Raw genomic sequence first — 27,870 nt, forward strand, 5'->3', positions numbered from 1 at the left:
GCATAAGAAACAAAATCATCTATATTCATACACCCTTTTTCTTTTTTAAATACCATTTGGACAGCATACCAATGAACAAATGGGAAGACCTTTCTTTTATTCAGTGTAAGAGAAGGTGTAGTGCTTTGGTGGTTAATTTGAAAAAGTTCACAGATTAGTATCTAAAAGCTATGATATCTTCTGAAAAGGATCAAGAGAGTGCCTATTCCACTGGCCGATCGCAAATTCAGTTGAATAAAAAAAATATGCTTTCCATGTGATGTGTTCTCCAATCTGGCAGCAATAGCAACAAAAGACTTCCCATCTTATATCCTAGAAGCTTTTCACACACGTCCGCTCATTAATAAGCTTCCTTAGTATTTGGATATTAACCTGTGCAGTTCAGGGCTTTACCAAGAGCACGGTTCAGGGGTTTACCATGAGCAGTGCAAACCAGCGCACGCTCTCCAAATGGATTATGGTAAAGAACAACTGTCTGGAATGTAAAGGCTTTTTCAAAACCATAATTTAAAATTTTGTTGTTGTTGTTGAGTCATATTGAATGAGATGCCTAACGTAGTCCCTGGATAGAAACCATATCCATAAAATAAAATCCTAACCAGAATGCACCATCGCCCCTAACACATAGACTGCTTTGCACTTCGCTGCAGTTATTCCACTTCAAGTTTCGCAGGAGAGGGATTGCCTGTACCTTTATTTTTGCATTCTTGACATTGTTTAAAGATATTTTTCGTTTACTCTTTAAAAACACCGGTCAGACTCTTTCCTGGTGCAGAGGAGATTTGTAGAACTAGAGTAGCTCCTATTAATTCTACTGCCACGTGGTCGCACAAGTCCCCTGCTCACCACGCTCCGGTCTCAAGCGGGTGTGCGCAATTGGCACCGGCACTAGTGCGAGTTCGGTGCGTACAGCAAGGGGAAAAGAGAACCTCTCTGCACGGGCGGTGCGCTCCTCTGGAGGGCGAAGACGGTATAAAACTATTTCTGCTTGCGGAAAGAGAACGTATGCATGTGCACTCTCACAGCGCTATCAGGCTACCATGACAACTGAAGTTATATACAAATTATGTGTGTAATTACCATAAAAGATCATATTGCAGAGTCCAAGACTGGGTTAGAAATCTCCTTATGCAGCTCGTTATCTGCCCTGTGGCAGGCGGCATCATTCACTACCCCCGCCTGGTTCGAAAAGCACGGGGACAACAACAAAAAAAAGGAACAAAAAAAGGAATATTTGGTTTCGCAGAGCCCTTTCTACAACTACAGCAGACGATCATTTTGTTATCATTTTGTGAGGTGCCTTCTTGACCATCAAGTAGGCTAGAAGTTAGAAGAGGGTTTCTGAGCAAGTTGGTTTGTGGTCGTTGCCTGTCTGTCTCATTTCTGGGGGGTTTTTTTGTTCCCCTTGCCAGTTTTTACGTCGGTATGTTTCTGTAGATGACCCTAACAATAGTTGAGCAACAACTCCGAGTTAGATGTGATATAGAACAACATTTTGGCTTCAGATGCTTGAAAATCTAGGTGCTTTCCCTATAAAAACAGACCAACCCATAAATAATTGCTAATATACTTTTTAACCAAAAATAAAGTGAGCTGTGCAGTTCAATGACATCTTCCCAAGGCAGCTATGGTAAGGGCTGGTCTCCCACGCATTGCGCAAGTGTCTGCTTGCTCCTGGCTCCTCTTTTGGAAGCAACTATCTAGTTTCCTCCAAATCAAAACCCTGGTCCTGGGTTTTGAGGGCGGTTTACTTAGGGACTATTCCCAAAAGTCAGTCCGGACAAGGATGCATTGGCTTTAGCTCTCTGCAGACCTCCAACACCATTCCCAGCAGGCTTTCAATCCTCACATCTTCCCACTCTTTTGTTCCATGTCCTTGAGCATGCAACACAGATTACCAGTGTCATGCATAAAAACATCCCGCTAAAGCAACAACATAGTTCTCACACTATTTCAGACACTGAAAAAACAGACGTACAAAATAATTGTTGTGTTTTTGAGCCATATGTGCAGAAATGCTGTGTGGTGGGAGCAATGCAAGCATGAGCTTACTCCATGAGTGGGTACAGAGGAGCAGCACAGCCCACATCTCATGCCCCACCTATACACAAAGCATCGCGGCTGTAAGGCATCTCCTACCACTGCATGGAAATGACCGAAGCTGTTGGAGCACTAAAACCAAAAAACACCTCTCACTTTCAGTTTGCCTTGTTGAAAAGACTTGTAGGTGAATCTATTGCTTATTTAGAAGATTAACACCGCTAGCTAAAAAAGTGCAAAGAGCTGCTGCACAGTTTGGCCCCTCTTTCCCTTCACCATCCAGCACCAGCTTCCTTGCTCGATTCACCAGCTTCCTTGCTTCATCTTACTAGTCCAACAGTTGCCCCTTTACACCAACCAGTACCGTATGTACTCACTAGTTAGGGAGGACAAGAGTACAGCTGAGAACACTTCACTTCACGTCCACACTTATTTTGAGGCAAGGCTTCCAGAAGTGAAAAGCCATACTTTACTCTCCAGTAAATAGAATTATTACAGGTTTCCCCACACACACACTTCAAAACAATCTTTTTCAGAGTGTTTCAAATTTTAGAAATAATCACAGTGCCTTGATTAAAATCAGCACAACGCCACCTTTTGCTATGGATTACAGCTATTTAACCATCTAAAAACAAACTGAAAGTCAGCTATTTCTGGCCTTCTAGCTTAAGATGTCAGGGGCAAAGAAACCTGAAAGTCTGTGAATAAGCGGTGACACAAGCTGCTCTGAAGAGATGCAAATGCACCATAAGCGGATGAATAAACCTGAGGATGAAGAGCAGCCCAAGCACAACAGAACCAAAGTCAACATCGACACCAGCTGCCAGGAGGACTCCTGCCTGCTTTTCAACCCTGTAACCACCGACCTCATGCTCTCTCTGCATTGGCATCGATACATTGGACAGGTCAATCCCATCTAACTGAAACAGCCCCCAGCAGAGTTAAAAAACAAGTAATACATCATGGTTCTTTTCATTGCATGGGCATGGCATCTGCACTACGATCCTGCTTTGTTCAGGAAAATGCCTCGCCTGGATGATGTAGACCAGGGTTCCAGGCACCAAGCAGTGACTTGATTTGTAGTTGTGTTTTTAACAGGATTTCAGCAGTGAAGATGGGTTGTAAAAAATAGCACAGAGAAGTTCATGTTTCCTTAGGCTGTTATGACATCCATTTATAATCTTTTATCCCATCCCCCCCAAACAAGTGCAAGTAGGAACACATCTTAAATCAAGTTTTGATTAAACATTTTTTCCAATTAGTTTGATTACTGAAGCACATTTCAAGAATATTTAAATGTGGGGAAGAAAATTTACTAAATAGGAGTAATGTATCAGATAGGAAGAATTTATTTACAACTAATTTCGGGTCAGACTGCCGCTCTCTTAATGATAATGGCGAGCAGTAACATTGACATTGCAGTACATTGACTGCAACACTCTTTCCTCTGTGAGCGTATATTCCACGTACCTCACATGTGAGCAGTTCACAAAGTGGCCTCGGCAGGGAGCAGGTGGGAGATAATGAAGTTTTTGCATGAGGGAAGGAACCTGGGACTAAATCTTGAAAAAGGCAAGAACGGAATATCTGCTAGTCTTTCCGAACTTTAAAACACGCCACCAGTGAGGGCTACTGGCAAATTCTCTTTTTTCCCCTCCTGAGCCTTGACGAGCAAGTGGTTTACACAAACCCTATCCATTACTCAGGCTGGTGTTCGCAATTACAGCAAATGTATTACAAATAAATGTTAAGCTCATATACCAAAAATGTGTGCACTTCCATGAAGCAATAGCACATTGATGGTTAAATTAGAAAATGCCCAAGTGACACTGCATTAGGATAAAGAGTTTGCAGAGAGATTGTCAAGGGGATCTTCCGATGGATTCTTTTTTTTTTTTAATGGCTTCTATTGAATACTCTGTGGCTCAGAGAGATATTTTCACTTTCTAATTTATGAATCCTAAAGATGAGTCATGTCTGGCAGAGATGATTTAGTCATATGCAGAGAAGGGATAAATTCCACCAAGACAGACAGAAATCAAACCAATTTTCCTTTGAGTTTTAATGAGGGTTACAAGAATCCCAGCCAGACTTTTCCAGGATCCAGCTCACGCAGAAGGCTGCTCAAGCCTAGAGTTTGGGGTACTTTATTCTTTATATAAACACTTCTTTGTATGGACACTTCAAAGCAAAGCTCGTTAAAGTTAGTGGGAAAAGTCTCAGCGAACAGACTGGGTTTGAAATAAACCTAAACAGCGTAACTCTTTCAAAAGGTGTCAATCTAGCTCCTCTCTGAAGGGTTTCGTTCATTTGGAGGTTTAGAACAATAACAAGGAGCTTCAGATGTATTTACAGATAAGAAACACACATACAGTTTGGGACAGAAAATGAGACATTACTGTGCTCGTGGAGTTTTCCTTTACTATTTGATACAAGAAAAGCAATGAAACATTCAACGGAAATATTTTTTTCTCCCTTACCAGACCAAAGCTAGATGTTCAATCAGTGTTATGTATGATGTTATTTACTTTGTGGTTTGACAAACAACATCAAAAATCAGTTACTCACTAAATCCTAATTAGGACAGAGCTCCTAAAAGTCGTACCATCAGCACTTCCATGTCAGTGGTGAAAATAAAGCAGCAAAACCACTGCAATCAGTAGAAATAAACAAGTGAAGAGAAAAGAAAAATACATCTAAAACTTCAATCAATCAAAAAATGTAAAAAAAGTTTTACAAGACTGATTTGTGCCTAATCTAATTTTAAAAGTAAAATAAAACTTTTCGCAAGACTAAAAATAAGATTCTTACCACTGTGCTGCGACACCACGTATATCTGTATTAATTGTAGTTAGATCTTAAAACAAGGAAATACATTCCTGCTCAAAAGAGCTACTCAAGACATATCTTCAAAGCCAGAGATTTAATATGAAAGAGCACCAGACAAGAAGAATACCATGTCCTTAATCTGAAGATAACACCACCCAGCTACGTAAATGTGACAGAAAATTCTCTGGCTCTGACCAGCATTGTAGCAACCCGAACCCTTGTGAAAAAATACTTAGGTTTTCCACAGGTGTACAACATTCCACTGCTTCAACAGAAAAAAAAAAGTCAACTGAAGACTTTTTAAAATTTATTTACTTTTTAAACTATTTCGAACAGCATCATTTCCTTTTCTCTCTTCCTAAACCTTGCCAATTCTTTACAGCCTTTTTGCAGTGCTTTGAGGTGCTTTCAAAGATTTTTTTTTTTTTTTTATATGTTTGCTTCATTGGGTTACATAACTATAAAACATTTATGGCATTTTAAGGAGGTCAACATTTCAGTCATTTTCAGCTTTTTTTTTTATTCTACTTCTCATTATTTACTTAGCTTAATTGCCCTTTAGAATAACTTTATCCATTCCCAGAATATATTTGTAAAATCCCCCTTCCTCTTTGTTCTCTTCACCAGTGCTGCGCCATATTTCTTTTCTTTGCCCCTTTTTTTAAATTTTTTTTAATACTTTCCTATCAAACGTTACGCAACCTTACATGCACTTCTGTCTTTGACATACGCGGTAGAGAAAGACAAGTTAACTGACATTAAAATCAACCTGCATCAAGGTACCTTCTTTCTTTTGAAAGAGAGTTTTGGTATGAAAGCTGTGATGTGCCAATCACAGCAACGTATTTTCTAAAGCACAGTCACGGTCATGTCATCTGCCATCATCAACAAACATGGAGCGTGAGGTGGAGCGAGCAAATGGGATGAACGGAGCAAATCCCTTGCTTTGCTTCCAAATGTAAACCATGAAAATTTGTAATTAGAAACAAACGTTCATAACAGAGTTCCCAAACTGAAATACTTGCAGCAGCAAAAAGCAGGTTTCGCATAAGAAAAGTTAGGGAACTCTGTTGGAATTTAAATTTAAGGAGGATTTTCCACATCCAAATGTCAGGCTCAAAACTAAGTGGGTTCAGTCCATGTTGTCTGACCATTGCCCTTCATGCAGTCTCCTGAGAAATGCTCTGACATATTTAAAGCATGCTTTTACAAATTGTTCTATATATCACATCTTCAGCATCCGCAAGGTCTTCCAGTATCTGTTTTCTAGTTCGTCTCCTTTACTCCCCTGCTTCACAGACGATAAAGAACAGTCATAAACATTTAACAGCCAAGATAAGCTAATAAATACAGCCCTAAATATTATCGCCCCTACAAACAAGAGCGAGAGAGTAATTTCTCCTAAAAAAAAAAATTCTCTTTAAACCATAGAGCTTTTTATTAAGCCAGCAAGTAACAGCATAAAAGGCACCTCAGTCAAACACTACAGCAAAAATACGTGCATCAGGCTTTGAGAAGAACCAGCAAGACCCACTTGCTCAGTTGAGTAGTCAGTTAATTAGATTTACTTGCCAGTCTGGTGAATGTTTTTCTCATTATCTGTTCACCTTGAAAAGCTAATGGACAACCCTTAATACTGCCACCCCCTTTCCTGCAGAGCCCTTCCCATTTTCTGCTCCGCTCTAGCCCCATTGCAGCAGCCACCAACCCCTTCTGAGAGACACTGAAACCAAAGCAGTTGTAGACCTTGCTGCATATGCAAGGGCAAAGTTTCTTGCGTGGCCGCATTGAAACAGAGGAAAAGCTTCCAGGAAATGAAACCTAATAGGAGACCCCCACCATCTCAAGATGTTCCCATCTCTGTCCCGCTCACGGCTGAACACAGTGAATTAATATTTTCCGTAGCCTGAACTGAGAAGGTCACATATCCCTAGAGAGGTGGTTAAATTGAAGATCTCTACCAAGGATCAGATTGTTACCTACACCCAGTGTCTTAATTCACTAGATGCTTCTCTTTTCCTATTCTTCCTTCCTTTTCCTCCTTGTTACACACATGAACTTGGCTGGACCAATTCTTCCTTTCCCCTTCTTCTCACGGGGTGTTTTAATTCAGTCTCCCACTGTCTTCTTTTCATAGTTCCACCACAATGAACATCAATAGGCCATTCCTGCATTTTATTTATGTATGTATACAAATCTCTTTACTCTAGATTTATACCTGCATCACCACATAGTCTCTAGACACACATGCATACCCTGCAAAAACATTTTTTGTCCGCAAAGCCAACAGAATAAGACATATTTGCAACCGACAGATCAAGCCATTTTTGAAGTTAAAAAAAGAAAAGTAGCAGAAAAAGGGAAAAGTTAAACACTTTTTTAAACTCCTCTTCCTATTTCAATCAAACATCCCTGAGAAGCTTTAACCTGAGATGAAACGTGGCATATGAATTTCAGGAAGATTAACTTCTTTTGTGGGAATTTGGTTGTCGAGAGTGAAATCAGACTTGTGATTGAAAGGTAACTTTGAACTCAACTCAGGAGAAGCTACAGACAGTCCGTGATAAGGTACATTATTATTCTAACTTTGAACAAGGTGTGATCACACCTTGCAGACATAGGCAAATTCTTTGTAAGTGCCATGGGACGCGTTTAATTTTGAAAGCCACTTAAATGCATTTACATTTTTAAACTCTCACCGTAACTAAAGGGTTATTGTTCATTTCCAGTCTGTTAGATCTAGATTCTGCATGTCCCACATGTGCCATACTTCGAACATTTTGTTCTGTTTCCTGCTCTCACTCGTCACAAAAACAGATGAGAATCACACATTATTGCTTCAGAATATTAAAAGTAAATGCAGAGAGGGGTTAATTTATACCTTCCACAAGAGATTTGGGAGTGTTATTATGAAACATCTTGAGTGTTAATAATATTTTTCTTTTTATTTGCTTTGTTTCTCTGAGCATAGCTGTAGAAAGAATAAAAGATAACCTTGGGCATTGTAGGAAATACGCTGCAATCCAAAAGTAATTCATAACGCAGTTCTGCTAAGGGCCTTCTGAATAGAGCACCTCAGCGTATTTCAGGAACAGGAAAAAGAAAGCAAGCAACCTCCCTGTTGCGAAAAGGTCAAGACTTGTTGAGCCATAATTAGCAGGCTACTGCCTATAGGGACAGGCGTGTCCCTCTCCAACACGACAAGAGGGATATGTTCGTTCTACCAAATTAAAAGGGAGTTCTGTTATTAACCAGCTACGTCAGAACTCACCTTAATGGTCACAAACATACCAAATCAAATTAAAAAAGAGAGAGAGCTGGGCCGCCTTCTTCTCTGTACAGGGGCCCACTAACCTGCCAGGACAATGTAAAGAACCGTTTTGCTGCATTAAGTGAATGTTACAGTGAAGCCCAAGAGAGCGGCAGAGGACCATGGGGTTGCCATCCCAGGGCCATCCCAGCCCGGGCTGCCTGGGCAGGCGGTGTAACTGCAGATCAGTAGTCATCAGCTTTTGCCTGAGGAAGAGGGTAGTCTCTCGTCTTTATTCAGAAAAATACTTGCATCCCATGCATGGTCGGCATCGTAAACGCTTCTGTTTTCTTCTTGACACAGGACGTATTGAGGTTCAATACAACAAACATACATTTGTTTTGAAAGATAGCACACTACAAAAGCTCCTGTATCTACAGCACAATTGCCCCTTCCCCTAAAGATATTTCCTTTTGCAGCTAGAAGTCCTGTAAGCACTGATAACATGATAGCAATATTACGATACAAACATAAAAGTTGAAACCACTTTTATCTTCCAACTCCAGGTGTGTGATTAAATCCACTCCAACCTTGCTCAGGCTTTTGAATCTTTTTTCCCCCCTTTGTAAATCGTTCTTTTTTCCTCCATCCCACATGGCTACCCCAGCTGCAAAGAGCTGGTATAGGAAAATATTATCCCATGCAAACTCAAGCCTTCAGCAGCATATTTAGAAACTAATTAGCTTGAAACTCAGAGCAGGAAGAAAATATTTCAAGGATAACACATCTCCTTTCTTTCTTTCGTGACATTTTCCTTCTTTATGAAAGCCGATACTCCACACCATGCATTTCGGTACTTTATCAGAATTACTTCCCAGCAAGTTAGGTGATGGCAGAAATAGTAATAAATGACTGTGTGTCAACAAGAGGGTTATTGGGTAAAGAGAAAAAGAATCTGTTACCTTCAAGCACACACCATACGATAATTTATTAAAGTGTCAGGAGTAAGCCTTTAAGGTAAAAATGAGCTGACTCAGAATTCTCTGATTATTGAAAATGAATCCTTAATAGAAGTAAATGGACAAGAACAAAATTTCCTTGCTGTGTTCGCCATTCAAAATTAATTGGAAAGTGGCTGATTTGAGAATATTATATCCTCTAGTGAACTGAAAATGCTGTATTTTTTTTCCTCTGAAACCAAGAGTGGAGAATTAAATTAACTCTGAGGTTTGTTTGCTCAGAGTAGGCCACCAAAATGGATTAATTAATCATCATTTATGAATACTCTATAACATAGAGCAGTCAGCTCTTCATAAAACTGCTAGAATAGCAACATGACAGTAGAACAGTTATAAAAACAAATGATAAATTTCCTGCATCTCCAATCTATATCAACTTGCCTGACATTTCTTTCTTTGCAGTTTGAAAGAAAGTATCCTGGTGAAAATTATTATTCAGTGTTTATAAGAGGGCTCAGTTTAAACGGGGTGATTTACAGTTGTCCTACAACCCTGTGCGCTGTGCAGGGTCCTGGGCAGTAATTTGCATAGGGAATGTCAGTGTTGCTCTGAAAGACTTTACCTTCCTCTGCCTGGAGACTATGAAGCGCCACATTAATGATAACAGACATAATTCATTCCATCATTCAAAACACAGTTAGATCCACATCTTATTTAAGCACACCTATAAAGGGAAATGTCAGAGAAGGAGTCATTTATGGATGCTTATCCAAACTAATAACCATTTTGACCATTATTTGCCGTTAGCAGATACGCGAGCGCGTTTCTCCCAAAGTTCAGCCGGATCAGAGGATTATGTTTTAACTCATTGATTGGAAGGGTAAATAGAGAGAAAAATGACTGAAGATCCAGTTTAAAAAATACCTTATGCACCTGCAGTGCTAAAGCAAAACCCTCGTTTCTTAAGGTGGTCAGTCCACCAACCTTCACGTCCATCTTTACTTCAGGACTAGTTTCATCCTATCTAGAAATATCGTCTTCCCAAGCCCCTGCCAGAGCAGCCAGGGGACACCTCCAAGCTATGAGATGACAAAATTTAACTCCAGGTCATTGCAGGCGAGACAAATTTGACGGAGCATTCCCAGCTGACCCGCAGTGTGTACGCAGAGAGACTCGAGTCAAGCACACAGCTTGGCTCAAATGCAGCGTTCATAAATATTTATTACCACTGTTATTAGCTATTTGGCAGCCTGGCCCCTGCCGGCTCCTCCGGTTGAACGCTGTCTAGTTGTTTACACAGATTCCCGAGTGGCAGAGTCTCCTCCTCTTATCCAGGAATCGCAGCCATGCAGGTACTACACGTGTAGAGCAAACTCTCTCTTAATTATGTCTCATCATATCCTCTGCGGTCTACACAACTAACGTTTAATGTTGCTTAAAACATAAGCATCGTATTTAGATTTCTTCAAAGTAATGAGAGTGCTGTTTATTTCCGTTAAAATAAAAGTCAAACAGGAAGAAATTTTCTGGCTATTTTCCACTCACAGAAGAAGCCCCATAAGAGATTTTGGAAATTCTGGAAAAGTAATTAGTTTTGCTGCAAAGATATTTAATCTACCCTAAAAAGTGATCCCTCCTGGATTATCTGTAATATCTACATGCTACTAAAACATGTCGTTATTTAATCAGAGGTCAGGCATTTATGAACAAGCATGCACAAATAAGAGAGCAAAGCTGACGCTTCCCTAGAAATAAGGCCAAGCAGTGGGAAAACTTGGCGAGAGTAGGAGCAGCAAAGCCTGCAGGCTGGTTGATGGGGATGGCTCCAGCCTGAGCACCCAGAAATCATCTGTGGTCTCCCCATACACATGCGTGTGCAATGCTGAGCAAAACATGGTCATCCACATCCAAGCCAGCACTTTATTTAACCGGTGGGTTTTAATGGCAGTCACAACCCTCGCCTGCATGTCCCTTGTCCTCTACAGCCCTGCTCCGTGTTGCAGAGCAGAGTTTATGACATGCCTGGCTGGGCACAGTCCCTCTCACCTGGGCAACGCCAGCTAAGAAATCAAAGCAGGAGCTCCGCGGATGCAGCCAGCTACCCCCCACCGCAGAGCCGGCTTCATGAAGAGAGGTGGGCAATAGCACGGGGTGAGGGACCTCCCTATCTCCACAGGGTTAGGTGGGCTGTCCCCACCTCCTGCCCAAACAGCTCTGTCGGGGCTGCTGAAGACAAATCAAGGTACATAAGCTGATGGCAGTTGCTTTCTTAAGCTGCAACATTCAACCCTCAAATGTGGGGCTTTCCTCCGTCCCCAGCCCATGCCAGCCCACTCTCCTGCTCGACGAACAGGGCTGACCGGCGGCTCTTTCCCCCTCTCCTCGCGGCTGCTGGGCAGCACTCATTAGCACCATTCCCCTGTGATCCCCGCAGAGAGGTTTAGATCCAGCGTTCACCTGGACCTGAGATTCAGCAAAATGATGCAGTGCCAAGGATCAGGCAGTCTGCATACTGGTCCTAAAAGAAACCTTATGGCTGTCTCCTCTTTAAGTGCCCAGTATCCCCCCCTTCCAGTTGGTGTCTCTGTTCCTTCTTGGATCTTAGAACCTCTATTTTAGAGTAACATATTTCCATACAATTATAGAATCATTTAGGGTGGAAAAGACCCTTAAGAGCATTGAGTCCAACCATTAACCTAGCACTGCCAAGTCCACCACTAAACCATGTCCCTAAGCACCACGTCTACACATCTTTTAAATACCCACAGGGATGGTGACTCCACTACTTCCCTGGGCAGCCTGTTCCAGTTCTTGACAATCATTTCAGTGAAGAAATTTTTCCTAATGTCCAATCTAAACCTCCCCTGCGCAACTCGAGACCATTTCCTCTTGTCCTATCGCTTGTTATTTGGCAGAAGAGACCGACCCCACCTCGCTCCAACCTCCTTTCAGGTAGTTGTAGAGCGCGATGAGGTCTCCCCTCAGCCTCCTCTTCTCCAGACTAAACACCCCCAGTTCCCTCAGCCGCTCCCCATCAGACTTGTGCTCCAGGCCCTTCACCAGCTTCCTTGCCCTTCTTTGGACACGCTCCAGCACCTCAATGTCCTTCTTGTGGTGAGGGGCCCAAATGATCAGTGCTGTCATTATTTCACTCCCACAGATCCAAAAGCAAAAATTTTACTTTACCCACGTATACAGGGGAGGCACAGTGTATTATTTAGAATTATTTTCGCATTTTTCCACTCTGTGATAAATACAAGGCTTGTAAGACGGCACTGCCTACAGTGCACCACTCAAAGACACTGCAGAAGACCTTGGACTAACGCTGGCCCATGGTAGTCATTCACCCGTCAGCTCAGACCAGCCCTTCTTCTGCAGTGGCGGTACTGTCAGGACAATATTTGCAACATTGAGAACAGTAAGGGAGAACTATCATTATTTCCATGCAGTAATAGAGAAAGCTTCACGATTTTCTGCAGATGCAGCCAGAGTGGGATGTAATTTGGTATCATAAACCGATGCCAAGGACTACTCACATTATTCATTGGCACAAAATAATTGAAGCTGAACTGATTTTTATCTGCCGAGGATTATGACTAAAGAGGTTGACAGCCTCGACCAGTATTTTGTAGTTGCTTGATAGAAGTTAACAAGGAGCATGCAACATATAGCATCAAGGAAAAGGGTTATTGATAGCTATCTCCTTAAACAAACTCCTTTGATCATCTTTGGAAACTGAAGACCAAAACCATCTGAGACTTCTCAGAGCTGTATCTTTGATGATACTTTTATTCTTCTGTCGGAAACAGTTGGTGTACAAATCTGACTTAAGACAATAGTATGCAAATCTGTTTACATCTGTTCGTTAGCGTAATTTGAAGTTGGGTTTATTCTTGAGTCTGAACTGAACAGATTTATTTTTTTTTAGAGGAAGTTTACAGTCTAAGGAAGTCTTTTCAACGAGAAAACACAGATGGCAACAAAACAAATTCCTATATCATGAATTTCACTTGAAAATACTTGCTTATAACAGGAGGATTGAATTGCTCTAGACTTCTGCAAAGACTTCATGGGGCCCACAGATGTAACTGGTAGCACCGCATTTGCGCAGAATTCATTAAACTTTGGCCACAGTTAGATGTGCTGCTGATCACTTATACCAGTGTGACAAATGAACAGACATAAAAAAATCCATTTAGTTTTTCCACCCTAACGCAGCTATGCACTGATTGCATAAAGTCATCAACAGCAGCAGTTATTTTTTCACAGGCTCTGAAAGCATGCCCTAATAGTAAAAAAAAAAACCAAAAACACCCACTTCTTTTAATTGCAGGCTATATATAAATATATATATATAATCTAATGGAATGGAACCTCCTAACGAGTTTTCATCATCTAGGACCCCAAGCGTCAGGGGTATCAAAGATGTATATAATACGGGAAACAGTTGCTGTGTTGGAATGTGGTCATGATTTAGCCTTTATTTTAGAAGTGAGACTTGGGTAGATATCAGAAAATAAAAATGAAAAACAAACATAGCAACTTTATTCTCATAGGGAAAGGAACAACGCATAGGATTTTTCTGTCAATAATAAAGAATTCATTTAATCCTACCAACTAAATAATGGAAAAGTAAAAAGCGTTCCTGGGTGAACGAGAAACAATTTTGCTCTTTGAATAGGGAATGTTAAAACAACACTATGTTAAAACATAGATACACTACAGCATTTGTATAGCTGTCCCAAGGCCAGGTACCACCACGCAGCTTCCCATCCCATTGCTGGGAGCACTTTGGGTGGAATACAGACACTGTAATCAATACGGGCATGGGAAATAAAACACTATTCAACGTTTTTGTTTCCCCTTCAATCAAAACCAAAAATGTTTCTTTCCAAACACTGCCTTTGTTGCTTTCTTTAGAGATATCATGTTTGGAAAATATTTGATTATCCTGTCAAGAATGCTAAAATATAGAAAGATGTGCAGAGTGGAAATAGCGTAAAAGTAAAAAAAAGCGATTTTCAGGCATATAAATGATTTTGCTTCAGTAGCAGAAGGGTCATGAATATGAATAGTGCTGAATTCTAGAGAAACAATTTGTCATTATTAAAATTAGTGCTTTGTCAACACAAAAATCTCACTCCCAGCTTCCTTTTTGTGCTGCTGCACAAACAGCTGCATTAAGGGCCCGAGTGTTCTGGGATTCATTACCAGTGAACGGGGCTCTGGCTCATAAGGTACAAGAAAAGTCCATAATCCATAATAGGAGGCTGTCAGGATGTGAAAGATATTAAACACGTGCAACGGAAAGAGGTATTTCTGTGGTCAGCCTAGCATAGAGCTACTTGGTATTAGCAAATGGACACTTGACAGTTTTGCATTTCTCAGCCGTGACATCCCATTTACACACGCAGAAATACAACACGCCGCCATCTAGATCCAATTATGAGAGTTTGCTCTTGGAGCAACTGTACAGCATTTTCTGAGCACAATGGAAAAAGACGGAACAGCAAAATTCGTTGTTCTGGGAAACATTCATGCAAGAGAGGAGCAGAGAAGAGCAGTAAATATGCTACCACGTTTCTACAAGAACGGGATGCCTGCACCATATATTTCCCCACATGTCTTTGTTTTGCACGCGGTTAAGCTATACCCCTGGTTTATTTTGCATGCATTCATTCCTCCCTTCTTGCAAATTTTACGCCAGTCTTTGAAAGCCATAGCTAAAAAGCAGTAGATGTTTCTTACAATAAAATGAGGGATTAAAAAAATAATGAAAAATAGCATTTCTGTAACAAAAGGACCCTGGCTTCAGAAAAGGGAAAGTGATTACAGGGTATGAGAGGGAGGCAGCGACTGAGACCAGGATCAGAGGGTGGATGGCAGAAAGAGAGAAGAAAGCAGAAGGAAAGTTTTCCTACCTACACCTTCAGCATTCTTTCCCCTTCGCGCCTCTCAAAATATGAGTGATCACAGCGACGGGGACAGAGGGAGAGATAAATTGCCAAAGCTAATAAGATACTGCATCAGTACAAACTACAGCATCATTTGAACACTGCCGTCCTGCGAAGTGTCGGTGTTCTGGCACCAGTGGGGGAACACGACCCGCCTCAAAACAACACACAACCGACCTCATTTCCCATAGCGTGTTGGCTATAGATCGTATAGCGACAGCAAGGGATTTTACTCAGTGCCTCTCTGCACATTTGTGTAACGCACGTTGCTTACGCTAGTTTAACCTTAAGAGTAATGCAATGCAGCCAGAGCCCTTTCCCCAGCCTCAGGAATTTGAAACAATTTATTGCCTTTGTACCGCACCGTTGCGCAGAGCAGCATCCTGCCTCCCCCCTAAAAGCATTACAGATGCAGCGCTGCCTGCGTGCTGTAGCTTACTTTTTTGTCCTAGAAAGTATGCAAACAAGGCTCTTTCTCCTTCAGTCGTCAGTTGCGCTGAGCGCGCTGCGGGAGGGGACGGTCCTTGGTTTTCACTGGTTTCCTCACTCTTGCCCTCAAGGCTGGTTCTGAAGCCTTTTTGCGCCCACCCAAGAGCAGAGCAAAGCAGCGCGACAGCGAGGAGTAGCCCAGCGCCAGCCTCAGGCACGCGGCAGCACTACCCTAGCTCAGCACGTTTCTAGACTATTGCGTTTTCTACGGATTGATGCATCGGCACGAAAACAAACTTTTGTGTCCATCCGAGCTGTAAACATGAACGGTTAATCGCCATCTCCTTTTGTCTCAACTGATTTGGAGACAGACGGCAAAGAATTAGATATGGGTTTATCCCATGTATAACGCATCATATTTGGGTTTTTTTCACTGCAAAAGAGATCAATGGAGCAAAAGAAGTCAAGAGAGTTATCCAAGATCTTTTGACTCCATAAAGAGTGATCAATTGGATCTTTTGGATTGGACAGCAGCCTAATGAAACCCTTAAAATAAGCTAATGACTATCTCCTATAAGTACCTTTTTACATTTAAAAAATCTTGTTCAAATTCAAGTGTAAAAAAAAAGAAAAAGGAAAAAAAGCAAGTAGATTTACTTGCATACTTTATTTGCTGCAATAATATAAAATTGCTGCAACAATATTAAACGTCATTGACAGTCCCTTTAGCACTTACCAAAAAACACTTCAGAGACAAGATGATATTATCTATCAACATTTCCTATAAGTGTTTTCCTTTTCATCATTTTAAAATAGTCTGCAGGAAGCACTTGTCACTTTTTGAGGAGTTGAACTCTAAACTAGAAAGGATATGTTTGCGTTGGGGGTTTTTTTGGTGGGGTCAGTAGACGGGAAACTGAAAGAAGAAGATTCATTACCTTGCTTATAAGTTTCTGGAGTACTATATATGGGCATGCACAAAGTTCAGGGCAATTTTATTGTTCACCGCATTTATGTCAAACACTTTCAATCATAAAATGCATAGGCACTGGAATCCACAAAGTCAAGCCGACAGAAAAAAGATCTTGTACAGTTGCCAATCTTGGCTCAACAGAGGCTCAGAACAGAATGAAAGCGAAGAATAAATTATCTTTTGTGGAATAAAGTGGGCACAGTGCAAACACACCGCAGATGGACCATAAGGGACACGTTCTCCTAAGCCTCATCCATCTTCACCTTATAGAAGTACTAAAAGCCTCATTAATAATTTAACAAGCTAATGGACATGTTTTTAAACGTTGTGGGCTGATGCTTAAAGAAGTGCCATGTTGGCAGCGCAAGATGGTGGAAGTGGAAAGCTTGGGGCTTTTTCTTCTGTGGTTATTTTGAAAGTCAGGAGAGCATGGTGTGCTACGGACACAGTATTTTTATCAGCAGCATTTTCTTCTGCTAGAGCTCAGCCTGGGACCGCAAAGCAGCAACATAATGAAGGGTCAACTTCATCTTCAGCGGTTTGTTTTGGAAAGCTCTTCACAGTCAGCAGGACTGAGCCACGCGGATCAGTGATAACAACCTTCCTGAGAAACACCCGGGCATTTTGCAGCCATTTTAGGTGTGAAGGTCCCAAGTTTTGAGACTCAGCACCTCCCATCAGTTGAGACCCTGGTTGCCACCCAGTTGAGACACATGCTCCCAGGGCTCTAACTCAGGGACCAGGGTGCCAGGACAGCCCACCTGGTTTCCCAGCCATAGCCTACCCCCAGCAAGGACAGCATATACCTTGAGATCTCCAAGATATCTAACATAGACTTCAGGCTCCAAAGGACAGCAGCCTAAACGTTGTCCCCCGTGCCTGGGTTGTGCAAGGCATCACTCAAACTACATCCAGCTTCCCTCAAGAAACAGGGGGTGTAAAAAAAAAAAAAAACAAAAAAAAACCCAAAAAGCTCACTGACCTGAGCGTGCACCTGGGGTGCTGGAGACCCAGATCTCCCACAGCAGCTCTCAAAGGAGTAAGACACAACCCCCTCCCAGCTGCCTGCACATCACTTTATAAGCTCACACCCAGCCCCCAGCTGTGCTGTCGGTTCCCATTCCTAATCATCCAAAAAGAGACTCACCTGGACAGAGATACCTCTCTGCAAAGCAAGCAATTTACCTGTGAATCAGGTGTCCTCACTGCGGATGAGTAACCTCTTCAGGGTCAGGTGCTTCAGACCCCAGAATATGCATGGCTCCCACCCCCACCCCTGCCTGCAGACCTGCGTCCTCGCTGGGTAATGCAGGTAACACACGTGGTTGAGCAGACTGGCTATGGCTCATGCCAGTCTTCAAGCGCTAAGCCCTCCCGAGGCTTTACAAACCAGCTACCTAACCGAAATGAGGCACAAAAAGGCTAGGAGATAGAGGGCTGAGCCTACGTCCCTCTTCTGAAGGCAGTCCCACCTCAAGGGGAACGGATCCCTGCCCACGGTCGCAGGGGGTGCGTAAAACGAGAAGGTAAAACACTGTCCACACGTTGGGAAGCTGATCTTCCACGTGCTCACGCTTGCGGCTCAGCATGGTTGCCTCTCGTCACCAAGGCCACGCTTCGCTCTCAGGCTCAGGTGTTCAGCGTGGCATGAAGGGGCGCTTCCATAAAGGTCATTCTTACATCCTTCCTATATGGAGATATTTTAAACTTCACGTGAAGGAGGACTTCATGTGTAAGGACACAGAAGATACTGCCTTTGAGTGGATTCTTCATCACTCCTGTGAAATTCATAGCTGCGGTAGATGCGCAAGACTTTGGGAAAAGGAAAACTCCTCTGGACTACGGATGTATTTTTCTTACCAAGAACAACCACTGAGTTCACAAAGCCGATGCTTTATTTTCCTTTTCCAGAAATTTCCTGCATTATGGCAGGACAGCAAACTGCTAAACTTCCCCCCACCATATCCTGGAGTTCGCTGTAACCAACATTACACCTCTAATTTTTGACTTTGCGTCAAGGCCTCCTTGAAGCATGATATCGTTATTGAGCAGTGCACTGCCTGGCGTGCCCTTCTGTTTAATTGCCGTGGTCACGTTAGTTAATTTGTACTTTTTGCGATCTGCCGCATATTATTGATTGTCAACTTCGGAGAAGGTGCTGAAAAAGAAGAAAAATATACACTGTTCAGTTACCGTTAGTATGTTATTTCTTGATAACAGCGTAATTAAATTCCACGGTCATTGCGTGTCCTATCTTAGGCCGATGTACTGAGTGAAACAGTCAAGTACCGACGCTCAGTTTGATAAAATCTTCATAAAAATAAATAATGACAATCTACAGATAAACTGGGCCTTTGCAGCCGCGAAATGGAGTTTAATCACCTCATCTAAAGAAAATACTGGGAAATATATTCTTCACATTATTCTTACAAATTCTCTTTATCCCTCTGAAAGAAATTATGAGATCTAAAAAGCAGTGGCCACGTAAAGGAGAACCATAGTAAGGCTGATAAAAAGTTATAGAAGTTTATAAGTTTATAAGAAGTTATACTGGCTTTAAGGAGAAAACAATGACAGTGATATTTAGCTGAGATATTATCACTCACAAAGGCTTGAAATCTTCACGTTTCAGACCTTATTCACCTATTTACAGCTCTGCCATTTTAAACAAACTAGCCAACCTGGCATTCGGAGGAGACAGCGTATTAGTCAGATTTTCAAGTTAATTCCATAAATCACAGCCCTGAAATTCAGTTTTGCCTACGCATCCGAGGAGCGGAGAGCTGGCTCCCTCGGAGGAGCCGGGGTGCTGGGCACTCCGAACCGAGGGGTCGCGTACGCCAGCCCGGGGATGAGGAGCAGTGAGGTAAACAGCAGGCACGCAAGAAACAATTTTGATGTTGCTTGTAAAAAGAAGTCAAAACCGAGAAATAAAAAAAAAAATCTGTGAAAGCATCTCCTGAATGTCAGTCCTTGGGGAGCCCGTGAGTGATACATCCCTTCGGATAAGAAGGGGGATTTTAAAGAAATGGCGCATACGTGACAAGTTTGGAGGTTTGACCCTCACAGAGGGGCTGGGAAGTGCAACTGGTTTAACATTTTCATCGTCTTCTTTCGGTTTTGGGCGGGGGGAGAGAGGATTCGGCAAAGCTCCCGGGATCCCCCGTGCCCGCCCTTCCAGCCAGACGCTGCCATCTCCTGATGTCCTGTGACTGAAAGGTTTCTCTTGCCTCCCAGATCAGCGTCTTCATGACCCATTTGTCTAATTACGGGAACGACCGCCTGGGCTTATACACCTTTGCGAACCTAGCCAGCTTTGTTAAGAGCTCAACTAACCTGAAACTGCAGACGCTGCCGCCGGTTCAGCTGGCTCAGAAGTACTTTGAGCTCTTCCCGGAGCAGACCGACCCTCTTTGGCAGGTAATGTCATGTCCTCTTCCTCCTCCAACTGCAATCCACTTTTCCTGTAAAAAAAAAAAAAAAAAAAAAACAAAAAACCCCACCACATTCAGGTATGTTATTTCTTCCCGCATGCCGCCTTAGATTATTTAAATTTTTTTGAGAATCCCCTGCTTTTGGCTAGAAATGGATTAGCTTCCACTCACCCCAAATCAGGCACGCTAAAAGCACCTAATTGCCATTTATGTGGGAGAAAGCTGCCCCTCCCGTCTCTCCTGTCCGTAGTCTTGCTGATGCGTCGCGTTGTGTCAACTCCTGGTGTTGCACTATCGGTAAGATGCCCGCAGCCAGCCGGTAGCGAGAGCTGTCTCAAGGCAAACGAACGCAGATTCATTGCACCCTTAACAGGGAATCTCTGATGTTGGATCACTGCAGCTACAAGGAGGACTTCCCACCGTCTGAACCCCCTTCAACGAAACAGCGAGGAAAAGGGAGGGCAGGAGGGGTCAGCGCAGCAAACACAGAATGGGCAGCTATTTTAAGCATGGAAAAGGGTTTCTGCACAGACTGACTGTTTTCTACCTCTGTTTCACACAATAGTGCTGCTTGTAATCTCGACACTGTAATTTCCTAATCATTGTTACGCGTATCTGGCTCTTCTCTTACTCAGAATGTGATGTGCCACGCCGTGCTTTTAGCTATGCAGGCATAAATCCAGAGTGACACCGTGGAGATCTGTGCAGTTATTTTGGGCTTACGCTGGCAAAAAGGAGCTGGAAATTTCCCTATTATTTTTGGCCCATGCAAAAGAAGTATAAATCTATAATATTTCTATTGAGTTTAGTGGCGCTGCAGCGATTCACATCAGTTAATGATTTTCTCCATTATATTTTGTTAACTTATTCGCTAACAAACTGTATCTTCTATTACCAGCCAATACTATGCAAAAGCAGTATCTATATGATAACTGCTTTAAAGAGCAGTCAATACTAACCTTTTGTTCACTCGTTTTTATTTTGCATTCACAGGTAGTAGGAAGATAAGGAGATGAATAATATCCCACATTTCTATTTTGTCCTTCCTTTTGGGTTCTTATGTAAATTAAAATTGGCACTAAGTCCTATGCATCTGGAACCATTTTGTCACCTAAGAAAGTAATGCCTTGAAGCTATTCAAACAGAGGTTTCCATTTTAACCTCAAATGAAAACTTGATTAAATTAATGTTTTATTCTTTTTTTTTTCTTCTTTTTCTTTTCTGTTTTTTCTAATGACTGAACTAAATCCTCAGTCATGCAAAACCATTATACACACATTGAATTTTAGTCAAAGGGACCACATACGTGCCTACCTACGTGCCTGTGGACTCTGAGTTTATGAAAAGAGCCTGACTAATGGAGAGAAGGAAATGCAGTAGACTCACAGGGTGTGATTTTGACACCAATCCTTCCAGGATTTGCACAACTGTGTGGTGTTACTGACTTCACTGGGACCTCTGGAAGGATTGGTCCCGAAGGATACCTAGGAGTTTGGTCCCTGTGTACCTGAATGCTTCCATGGATCCATACCAGAGTGCTCAATATCTGTCAAGAATAAATTCTTATGAGGAAATGTGGGATTTTACTACTTAGTGTAAGGCTCTGGCATTAGTGCATAACATTTAGATCCTGCAAAGACTCGCGTGCATGCAAACATTGAGGATACCCCCAGCCTGATGCACACACCTGCCTTTTCTTCTTCAGAATCCGTGTGATGATAAACGACACAGGGATATTTGGTCCAGAGACAAAACTTGTGACCACCTACCCAAATTTCTTGTGATAGGACCCCAGAAAACAGGTAAGAAGTAATGAATTTGTAAGCGAAGTTGGCCCTCCGGGTTTGTACCTGTGTATTTGTGTCCTGTAAACTGAAGCCAGCTCCCGATGGTGCGCTCCCGATCCCTACGGGATGCAGACAGTAACTCCTTCACTGCCAACAGAATGGGACAACTGTTTGTACAGTAAAATTGTCTCAGGGCATTATTTGAATTAAGCTACACATTCCCACGCCCGAGATAGCTATGACTGTTGTGGACATACTACAGAAAGTGGATGTTGAGGCAGGGAAATAAATGACTAATCCAAGATCACGTAGAAATTCTGTGACAGTGACAAAGAGACAGCAGGTCTTGATTCATAGTCCAATGATAGCTTGCAGAGCATGAAATCGTTGAAGAGCAAATTTAAAGACACATTCTCCAAAATGTCATTTACCACCATATATCATTTCCAGTTGTTTTTCTCAAACAAATAACGAAAAAGTTCTTTTACTGGGATTTCAAACATACTTAGATATACAGGTTTGTCATCATTGAAATAGACAATTTATTCCTCGGTAGCAGACCCCCAGGAAAAATACACAGAGGACAAGAGTGAAGCTGCTGGGGGCAACAAAAGCATAATCCCACAATTAGTGCTTTTGAAAAGTTTTGTGCAACAGAGAGAGTTTGAAAACAAACGCGTTCAGGCCAAATTCCCTTACTGGTTCAATACACAGTCAAGCAAGCAATGTCATCCACAGCCATATCGTGCTTGCCTCGGAGAGCAGAATTCAGAGTTTGGAAATGGGAAAAGTTCGACGAGCAGAGAAGTCTGCACGTATTCCCCTCTCCCTCTGAAAGCCCCTTGTGCTTACATAAGCCTTTCATCAATAGGCAACTTTCTTATAAAAGGTAGTCTAATTTTCCTGTATATCTCGGCGTGCATTGATTTAAAGTACTTTCTTGAATGAATGAAGTCAAAGGAGGCTTTTTTCTATTTCCTAATGGCATCTCTTTTTGTTGTCGTAGGAACAACAGCACTTTATTTATTTCTTCTGATGCATCCTTCCATTATCAGTAATCTCCCTAGTCCAAAAACTTTTGAAGAAGTTCAGTTCTTCAACGGAAACAACTATCACAAGGGAATTGACTGGTAAGAAGAGTAACAAAAAAGAAGGGTTCATTATTAATACATGCTAAATCACAATGGAACAATTACAGCAGCATGTATGACATCGACATAATTACTGGATGAATTTGTTATGCTTGGCATTATCAGACAGAAAGAGAAACTAATTTGTAATGACGGGACATTTAATCTAGTCCTTACTTTTGTTTAGATATTACAGTAACAATTTTCTTATTTTTTTCACAAATGAATACAATAGCCAGCTCAGTTATGAAGTCTGTCTTCATGCTGAATAGCATCTCCGTCTTTTCATAACTGTATCTATACTGAATTATATCCTTTTTCTTCAAAAGCAGCTTTTCATGAAGTAAGATTCGATTCGTCTCTTCATGAGAAAAAAAAACCACACTGTAAAGCATTTCAGCTGGTATTCCTATCGCAATTTTAATATTGCTTTTACTATTTTTGCTTAAGAGAAGCATTTTTGTAAGGCTTTCGTTTCCACAGAGAACAGCAGTTCTCATGCTTGTGTGAAAACTGAAATATAAGACAAACACCACGCTACACAGAAACAGATTAATCTCGAGCGGTTTTCCTCGCCCGCGTACGGCACGGAAAGCGTGCGGAGCGAACGAGGCCGACCGATAAAAGCGGGCTGTCCCCACAACTGCGAGACCAGCTTCTCGGTTCAAGGTGTCACAAAAAATAAAGGGAAAGAAATGCTTGGCGCTTGTTCTTCCATACTGCATAAAGAAAGAGATCACCCGTGGCTCTCGTGGAGTACCCGGTGTAATACACTCGGAGAAGAAGGAGCGGTGACGGGGGGGGTCTCTCCTCTGCAGCCCTTTGCACAACATCTAGGGGAAGAGGCTGGCCTCTCGGAGACCTCTTCTGCCGCGCTCCACCAAAAGTGGCCTGCAGGTTCAAAAAGTCAGTAGGGACCGAAATATGCCTCCAAAACAATTTCACCTTTTGCTTCGTTTGAATTCTCCACCCTTTCAGTTGAACCTTCTGTTTTACTTACTTTTACTTCCAATCAATTTTAAGTGGAAAAGACCATTCAAAGCCAAAATTCGCATCTTGCATTCTGAAAACGTCTAAAAGAAAAGATTTGTCGGTTCCAAAATGAAATATTTCAACAATGTTAAAATTAAATGGTTGACACTTTGAAGCTTTTCCCATTTTTTTCTGCAGCTAAAACTGAACTCACTCCAAACTGGTGAAAGATATCCCTTTGACATTGAACTTATTAGCAAAAATCCCATCCATCAAAGGAAAAACCTAATTACCTGACTTCATGGAGGCTTTAGCTATTACCAGCACCATGCAAGAGCCAAGATGTGTTCCCCCTATTCCAGTTCTGGAGTGAGCTGAGAAATTCAATTTTGCTTCTTGAGAATTATGTCTGAAAATTCACCTTTTCACCTACCATGAAATGGGAAGCACAGGGATACGACCCCTTTGTGATACTGCTAATTCTAACACGTTTCTTCACCTCCCAGGTACATGGATTTCTTCCCCACTCCTTCCAACGTCACCACTGACCTCCTCTTTGAGAAAAGTGCCAACTATTTCCATTCTGAGAAAGCCCCTAAGCGAGCTGCTTCCCTCATCCCCAAGGCCAAGATCATCACCATCCTCATCGACCCATCTGATCGGGCGTATTCCTGGTACCAGGTACGGACCTTGCCTTCGAGAAACGCACAGTGAAATCAATGGCAGGGGACGATGGCCAACATCAGCGGGAATTGGTGTCCTTGAGCAAGAATGGGATTTATTGCAAAGCGTTTGCGCTGTGTAGAAGCGGAAGGATGCTGAATGCCAGCTTTTGCAGTTGGCACCTGTGACACCAGTGTCATAAATGATGAAACTTCTCAGCACAGAGCTGCCACCAGCTGTAAACAAACAGTTTAATCTCAATTACAGCTGACACTGCATAGAGGAAAAGCAGTGTTCCTCGCCCAGGGAGATACACGGGGGAAAATGAGCACGGGCTAGCTAGAAAATCAGAGCTTTTGATGCTGAGAATCCGGTACCTCATCCCACCCTCCAGCGTGTAAGCTGAGCAATATGCGGTGGTGTACAAATGTATGCAGTGTCTTCGAAAGTTTCCAAGGAGTTAAAAAGAGCTGTGTCTGGAGAGTTGGGGTTTTTTTTCTCTCCTTGGAAACGAAAGAAAGCCTGTTGTTTTTCCAAGGAAACTCTAGGATGCTCTTTCTTGTCTTTTCCTGAGCCCACACCTTTCCATAACAAAGTCTGCAGGATGTAAAAAAACTACTTTTAGAGAGACGTTTAAGCATGCCTGTAAAATATGCTGTAGTCATACAGATAAAGGAAATACTAAAAGCAGTGTTAAAACAGACACAAATTAATAATGTTGCAATAAGCATAAAATGCACCAATCCTGATACTGTTACTATGAGTTCTGCAAGGAATTAAACATGGCCTAGGGCTGCAGTTTGCACCCTTTTTAATATCCCAGTTGCACCTTTACGACGGCCGATGCGAGATGCAAAGCACTAAAAAAAATTGTGCCTACTTTGGCAGAATTTGGCTCCTCAGCTCCCCTTCCCCCTGTCCCAGGAGGGCCCTTGACTGAATGGTGGCCCCATCCTGCTTCCTTGCCCCGCTGGCACCGGTGGGGAGCCGAGGGGCTGCTGTGGGCTGCAGCCGGGCTGGCCATGCCAGCACAGCCCTCCCGACAGCTCTCGGAAGGCTTACGGCTTAATCTTCAGCATCCTTGTGATATGTGTCTAAATATCTCCCGTTAGCATCAGCGATCCCATGAGGACCCCGCCGCTCTGAAATTCAATTTTTACGAAGTCATTACGTCCAGCCATTGGGCGCCCTCGGAGATAAGGACTCTGCAGAAGAGATGCCTGACACCCGGGTGGTATGCTGTCCATATCGAGAGATGGTTAACTCATTACCCTGCTTCACAGGTAATTTCCAACATGTTGTTTCACCAAGCTCATCGACTCTCGGAAAGTCCCAAAATGAGCATGGCCTCATCATTAGAGGTGATGGGCTATTTCCCACTGGAACCCTTGGCTGTTAGGAAATGCAGATTTGACAAGATCAGGATCTTTGGCAGAAATGTGTTGATTTTTCTGTCTTCTGATGGAAAAGACGCAACAGGAAAATGCTGTGGGCTGTGGCCATGTGGGCTTGATGGGGGACTTTGGGGCTTCCTTCCAGATCAGCCAAGGTTGTCAAGGCTTCTGGGTCCCAAGAAACAAGCAGCTGCAGCATGAGACATTGTGGGAAGGTTTGACAAATTCATTTAGAAAATGCCAGGGCTTTTTCTAAAAAGAAATTTCATTCCGCTTCCCACTCACTCCCTTTCATAGAAAATTTCACATTTGTTGGATCCTGATACAGAATTAGCCTGTCTCAGCGTTAGAGCAGAAATTCCTTCTTTTGCCCCATCTTCCTTCAGATGTTTTATTGAATTGTCTTTTATAATCCTTCCCATGAAAATATTACATAAACACATAGACAGAAAGAACATTTCCATTACTGCATTACAGTAACCCATATCTGCATTACAGATATAAACTTATCTGCATTACAGATAAACACATAAACATATCTGCATTACAGATATAAACCTAAAGCAAACATTTTAGTACTACAAAATATATGCACGGGCACTCTTTACCCGTGGACGCGGCCCATAGCCCCGTTCATATGTCTACCTACTGTAAGAAAAAGTTGTAAAAGAGTATTTAACGAGCAAGCGTAATGAACAAGTATCTCCAGAGATTGCTCTATGTGGGACAGAATTTTGCTGAAAGGAGGTAGAACTGAGTGTTGCCTATTTAGTCAGGGACCTGGAAAAACAAAAAGAAATAGAAGCTCTGTCTTTTTGCAATCCTCGCTTTTCTTTTTATACAGTCTCAGCTGTACTACAAAGAGGAGAAGCAGGTCAATCTCATTTCCAGGAGAAAGGAGAAAGTCTCAGTTAGTCATTTACTTTCTTCTTTCATCTCTGGCCTTTCTACTCTTTCACAAACGGGGAAGGAATACTGCCTAAAGCAGCTGAGCTTGCGGCAAGGGCCGTCCCCAGGCAGTATCGCCCTAGGAGCAAACAGGGCACGTCTCCTCATCGGCCACCGCGTCCCAACTTATTCCTCCGAAGGAGAAGGAGCTGTCCTGGCAAAGTCGGAGCATGCAGAGAGTGCCGAGCATCCCGTGCCCTGTTACCTGTGCTCCTTCTCTGCCCTCACCCAGGGCTGCTGCCCCCCTCTCGTGAAGATTTCTCTCCTTCTCCTGCCGTAGGGAAGAGCGAGTGCAGCCCTCTTATTAAACATTCAGGGGCACATTGACATATTTCTTGTAAAACCAGTAACCACTCATGTTTCGTAGCTATAGTGATTAATTTTACAAGATACACAACAAAATGCACTCATTCTTAATAAGGTGCACACAGAGAGTGCACCCACGGTGCTTACTAATGGGCACTCGGTAATGTGCATTCACTCGGCCTGTGCACTCAAAAACTTAATAATTCATAATAAGCCTTCACAATAAATATAAAACACGTCTGCCCAGAATAGTTATTAGCAATACTGCTTGGTACTCCGGTAGACTTTTGATACATTGTCTTAACATTTGCTTGTGGAGGTCAATGTACCTTTACATCACATCAATCTTTAATTAAAAAACAAACCGAAAAAAACCCTTTGCTAACAATTTTGCAAGCCTATACGGTTGATAGGCTGGTGGTAGGTTTCAGATAAATTGCCACAATATCACCTTTGAACATGTAATTGTATAGTTTCTGAACATTAATTCTAAGATACAGATGAGCTTTTTGTTATTTTTCTTATTCCATGCCAGATTTTCTATGGACGCGTTGTAAACCTCAACAATATTCTCACATTCCTTCCTAATCTCTTTTTCTCAGAATTCTCTGAGACTTGGCTTGTGAGATTTAACTCTTGCATTTGAACAATGTGCACACACAGAGTTACAAGGTGCCCACCTATACAAATTCAACCTCATAAAGTAAAAAGTAAATCGAAAAAGAAGTTCATCCATATGATCGTTACTAGCACTGTGCAACGTCACATGCTAATTTGAACCATGTTGTCACAGAAGGGCAAT

The 27,870-nt window shown here is 42.3% G+C and overlaps 1 protein-coding gene across 1 annotated transcript in view; it reads left to right on the forward strand.

The window, feature by feature from the left end:
- The window catches only part of LOC142082265 (bifunctional heparan sulfate N-deacetylase/N-sulfotransferase 4), a 104,941-nt gene that overhangs the window by 65,414 nt on the left and 11,657 nt on the right, over positions 1 to 27,870 (forward strand). Inside the window, exons 7-11 of the mRNA XM_075150287.1 lie at positions 19,672 to 19,854; positions 21,574 to 21,670; positions 22,662 to 22,785; positions 24,264 to 24,438; positions 25,533 to 25,703. Of these exons, the coding sequence (XP_075006388.1) occupies positions 19,672 to 19,854; positions 21,574 to 21,670; positions 22,662 to 22,785; positions 24,264 to 24,438; positions 25,533 to 25,703 (750 nt within the window). The remainder of the gene's footprint in view (positions 1 to 19,671; positions 19,855 to 21,573; positions 21,671 to 22,661; positions 22,786 to 24,263; positions 24,439 to 25,532; positions 25,704 to 27,870) is intronic.

Source organism: Calonectris borealis, chromosome 4 (assembly GCF_964195595.1).
Source record: "Calonectris borealis chromosome 4, bCalBor7.hap1.2, whole genome shotgun sequence".
Taxonomy (NCBI): domain Eukaryota; kingdom Metazoa; phylum Chordata; class Aves; order Procellariiformes; family Procellariidae; genus Calonectris; species Calonectris borealis.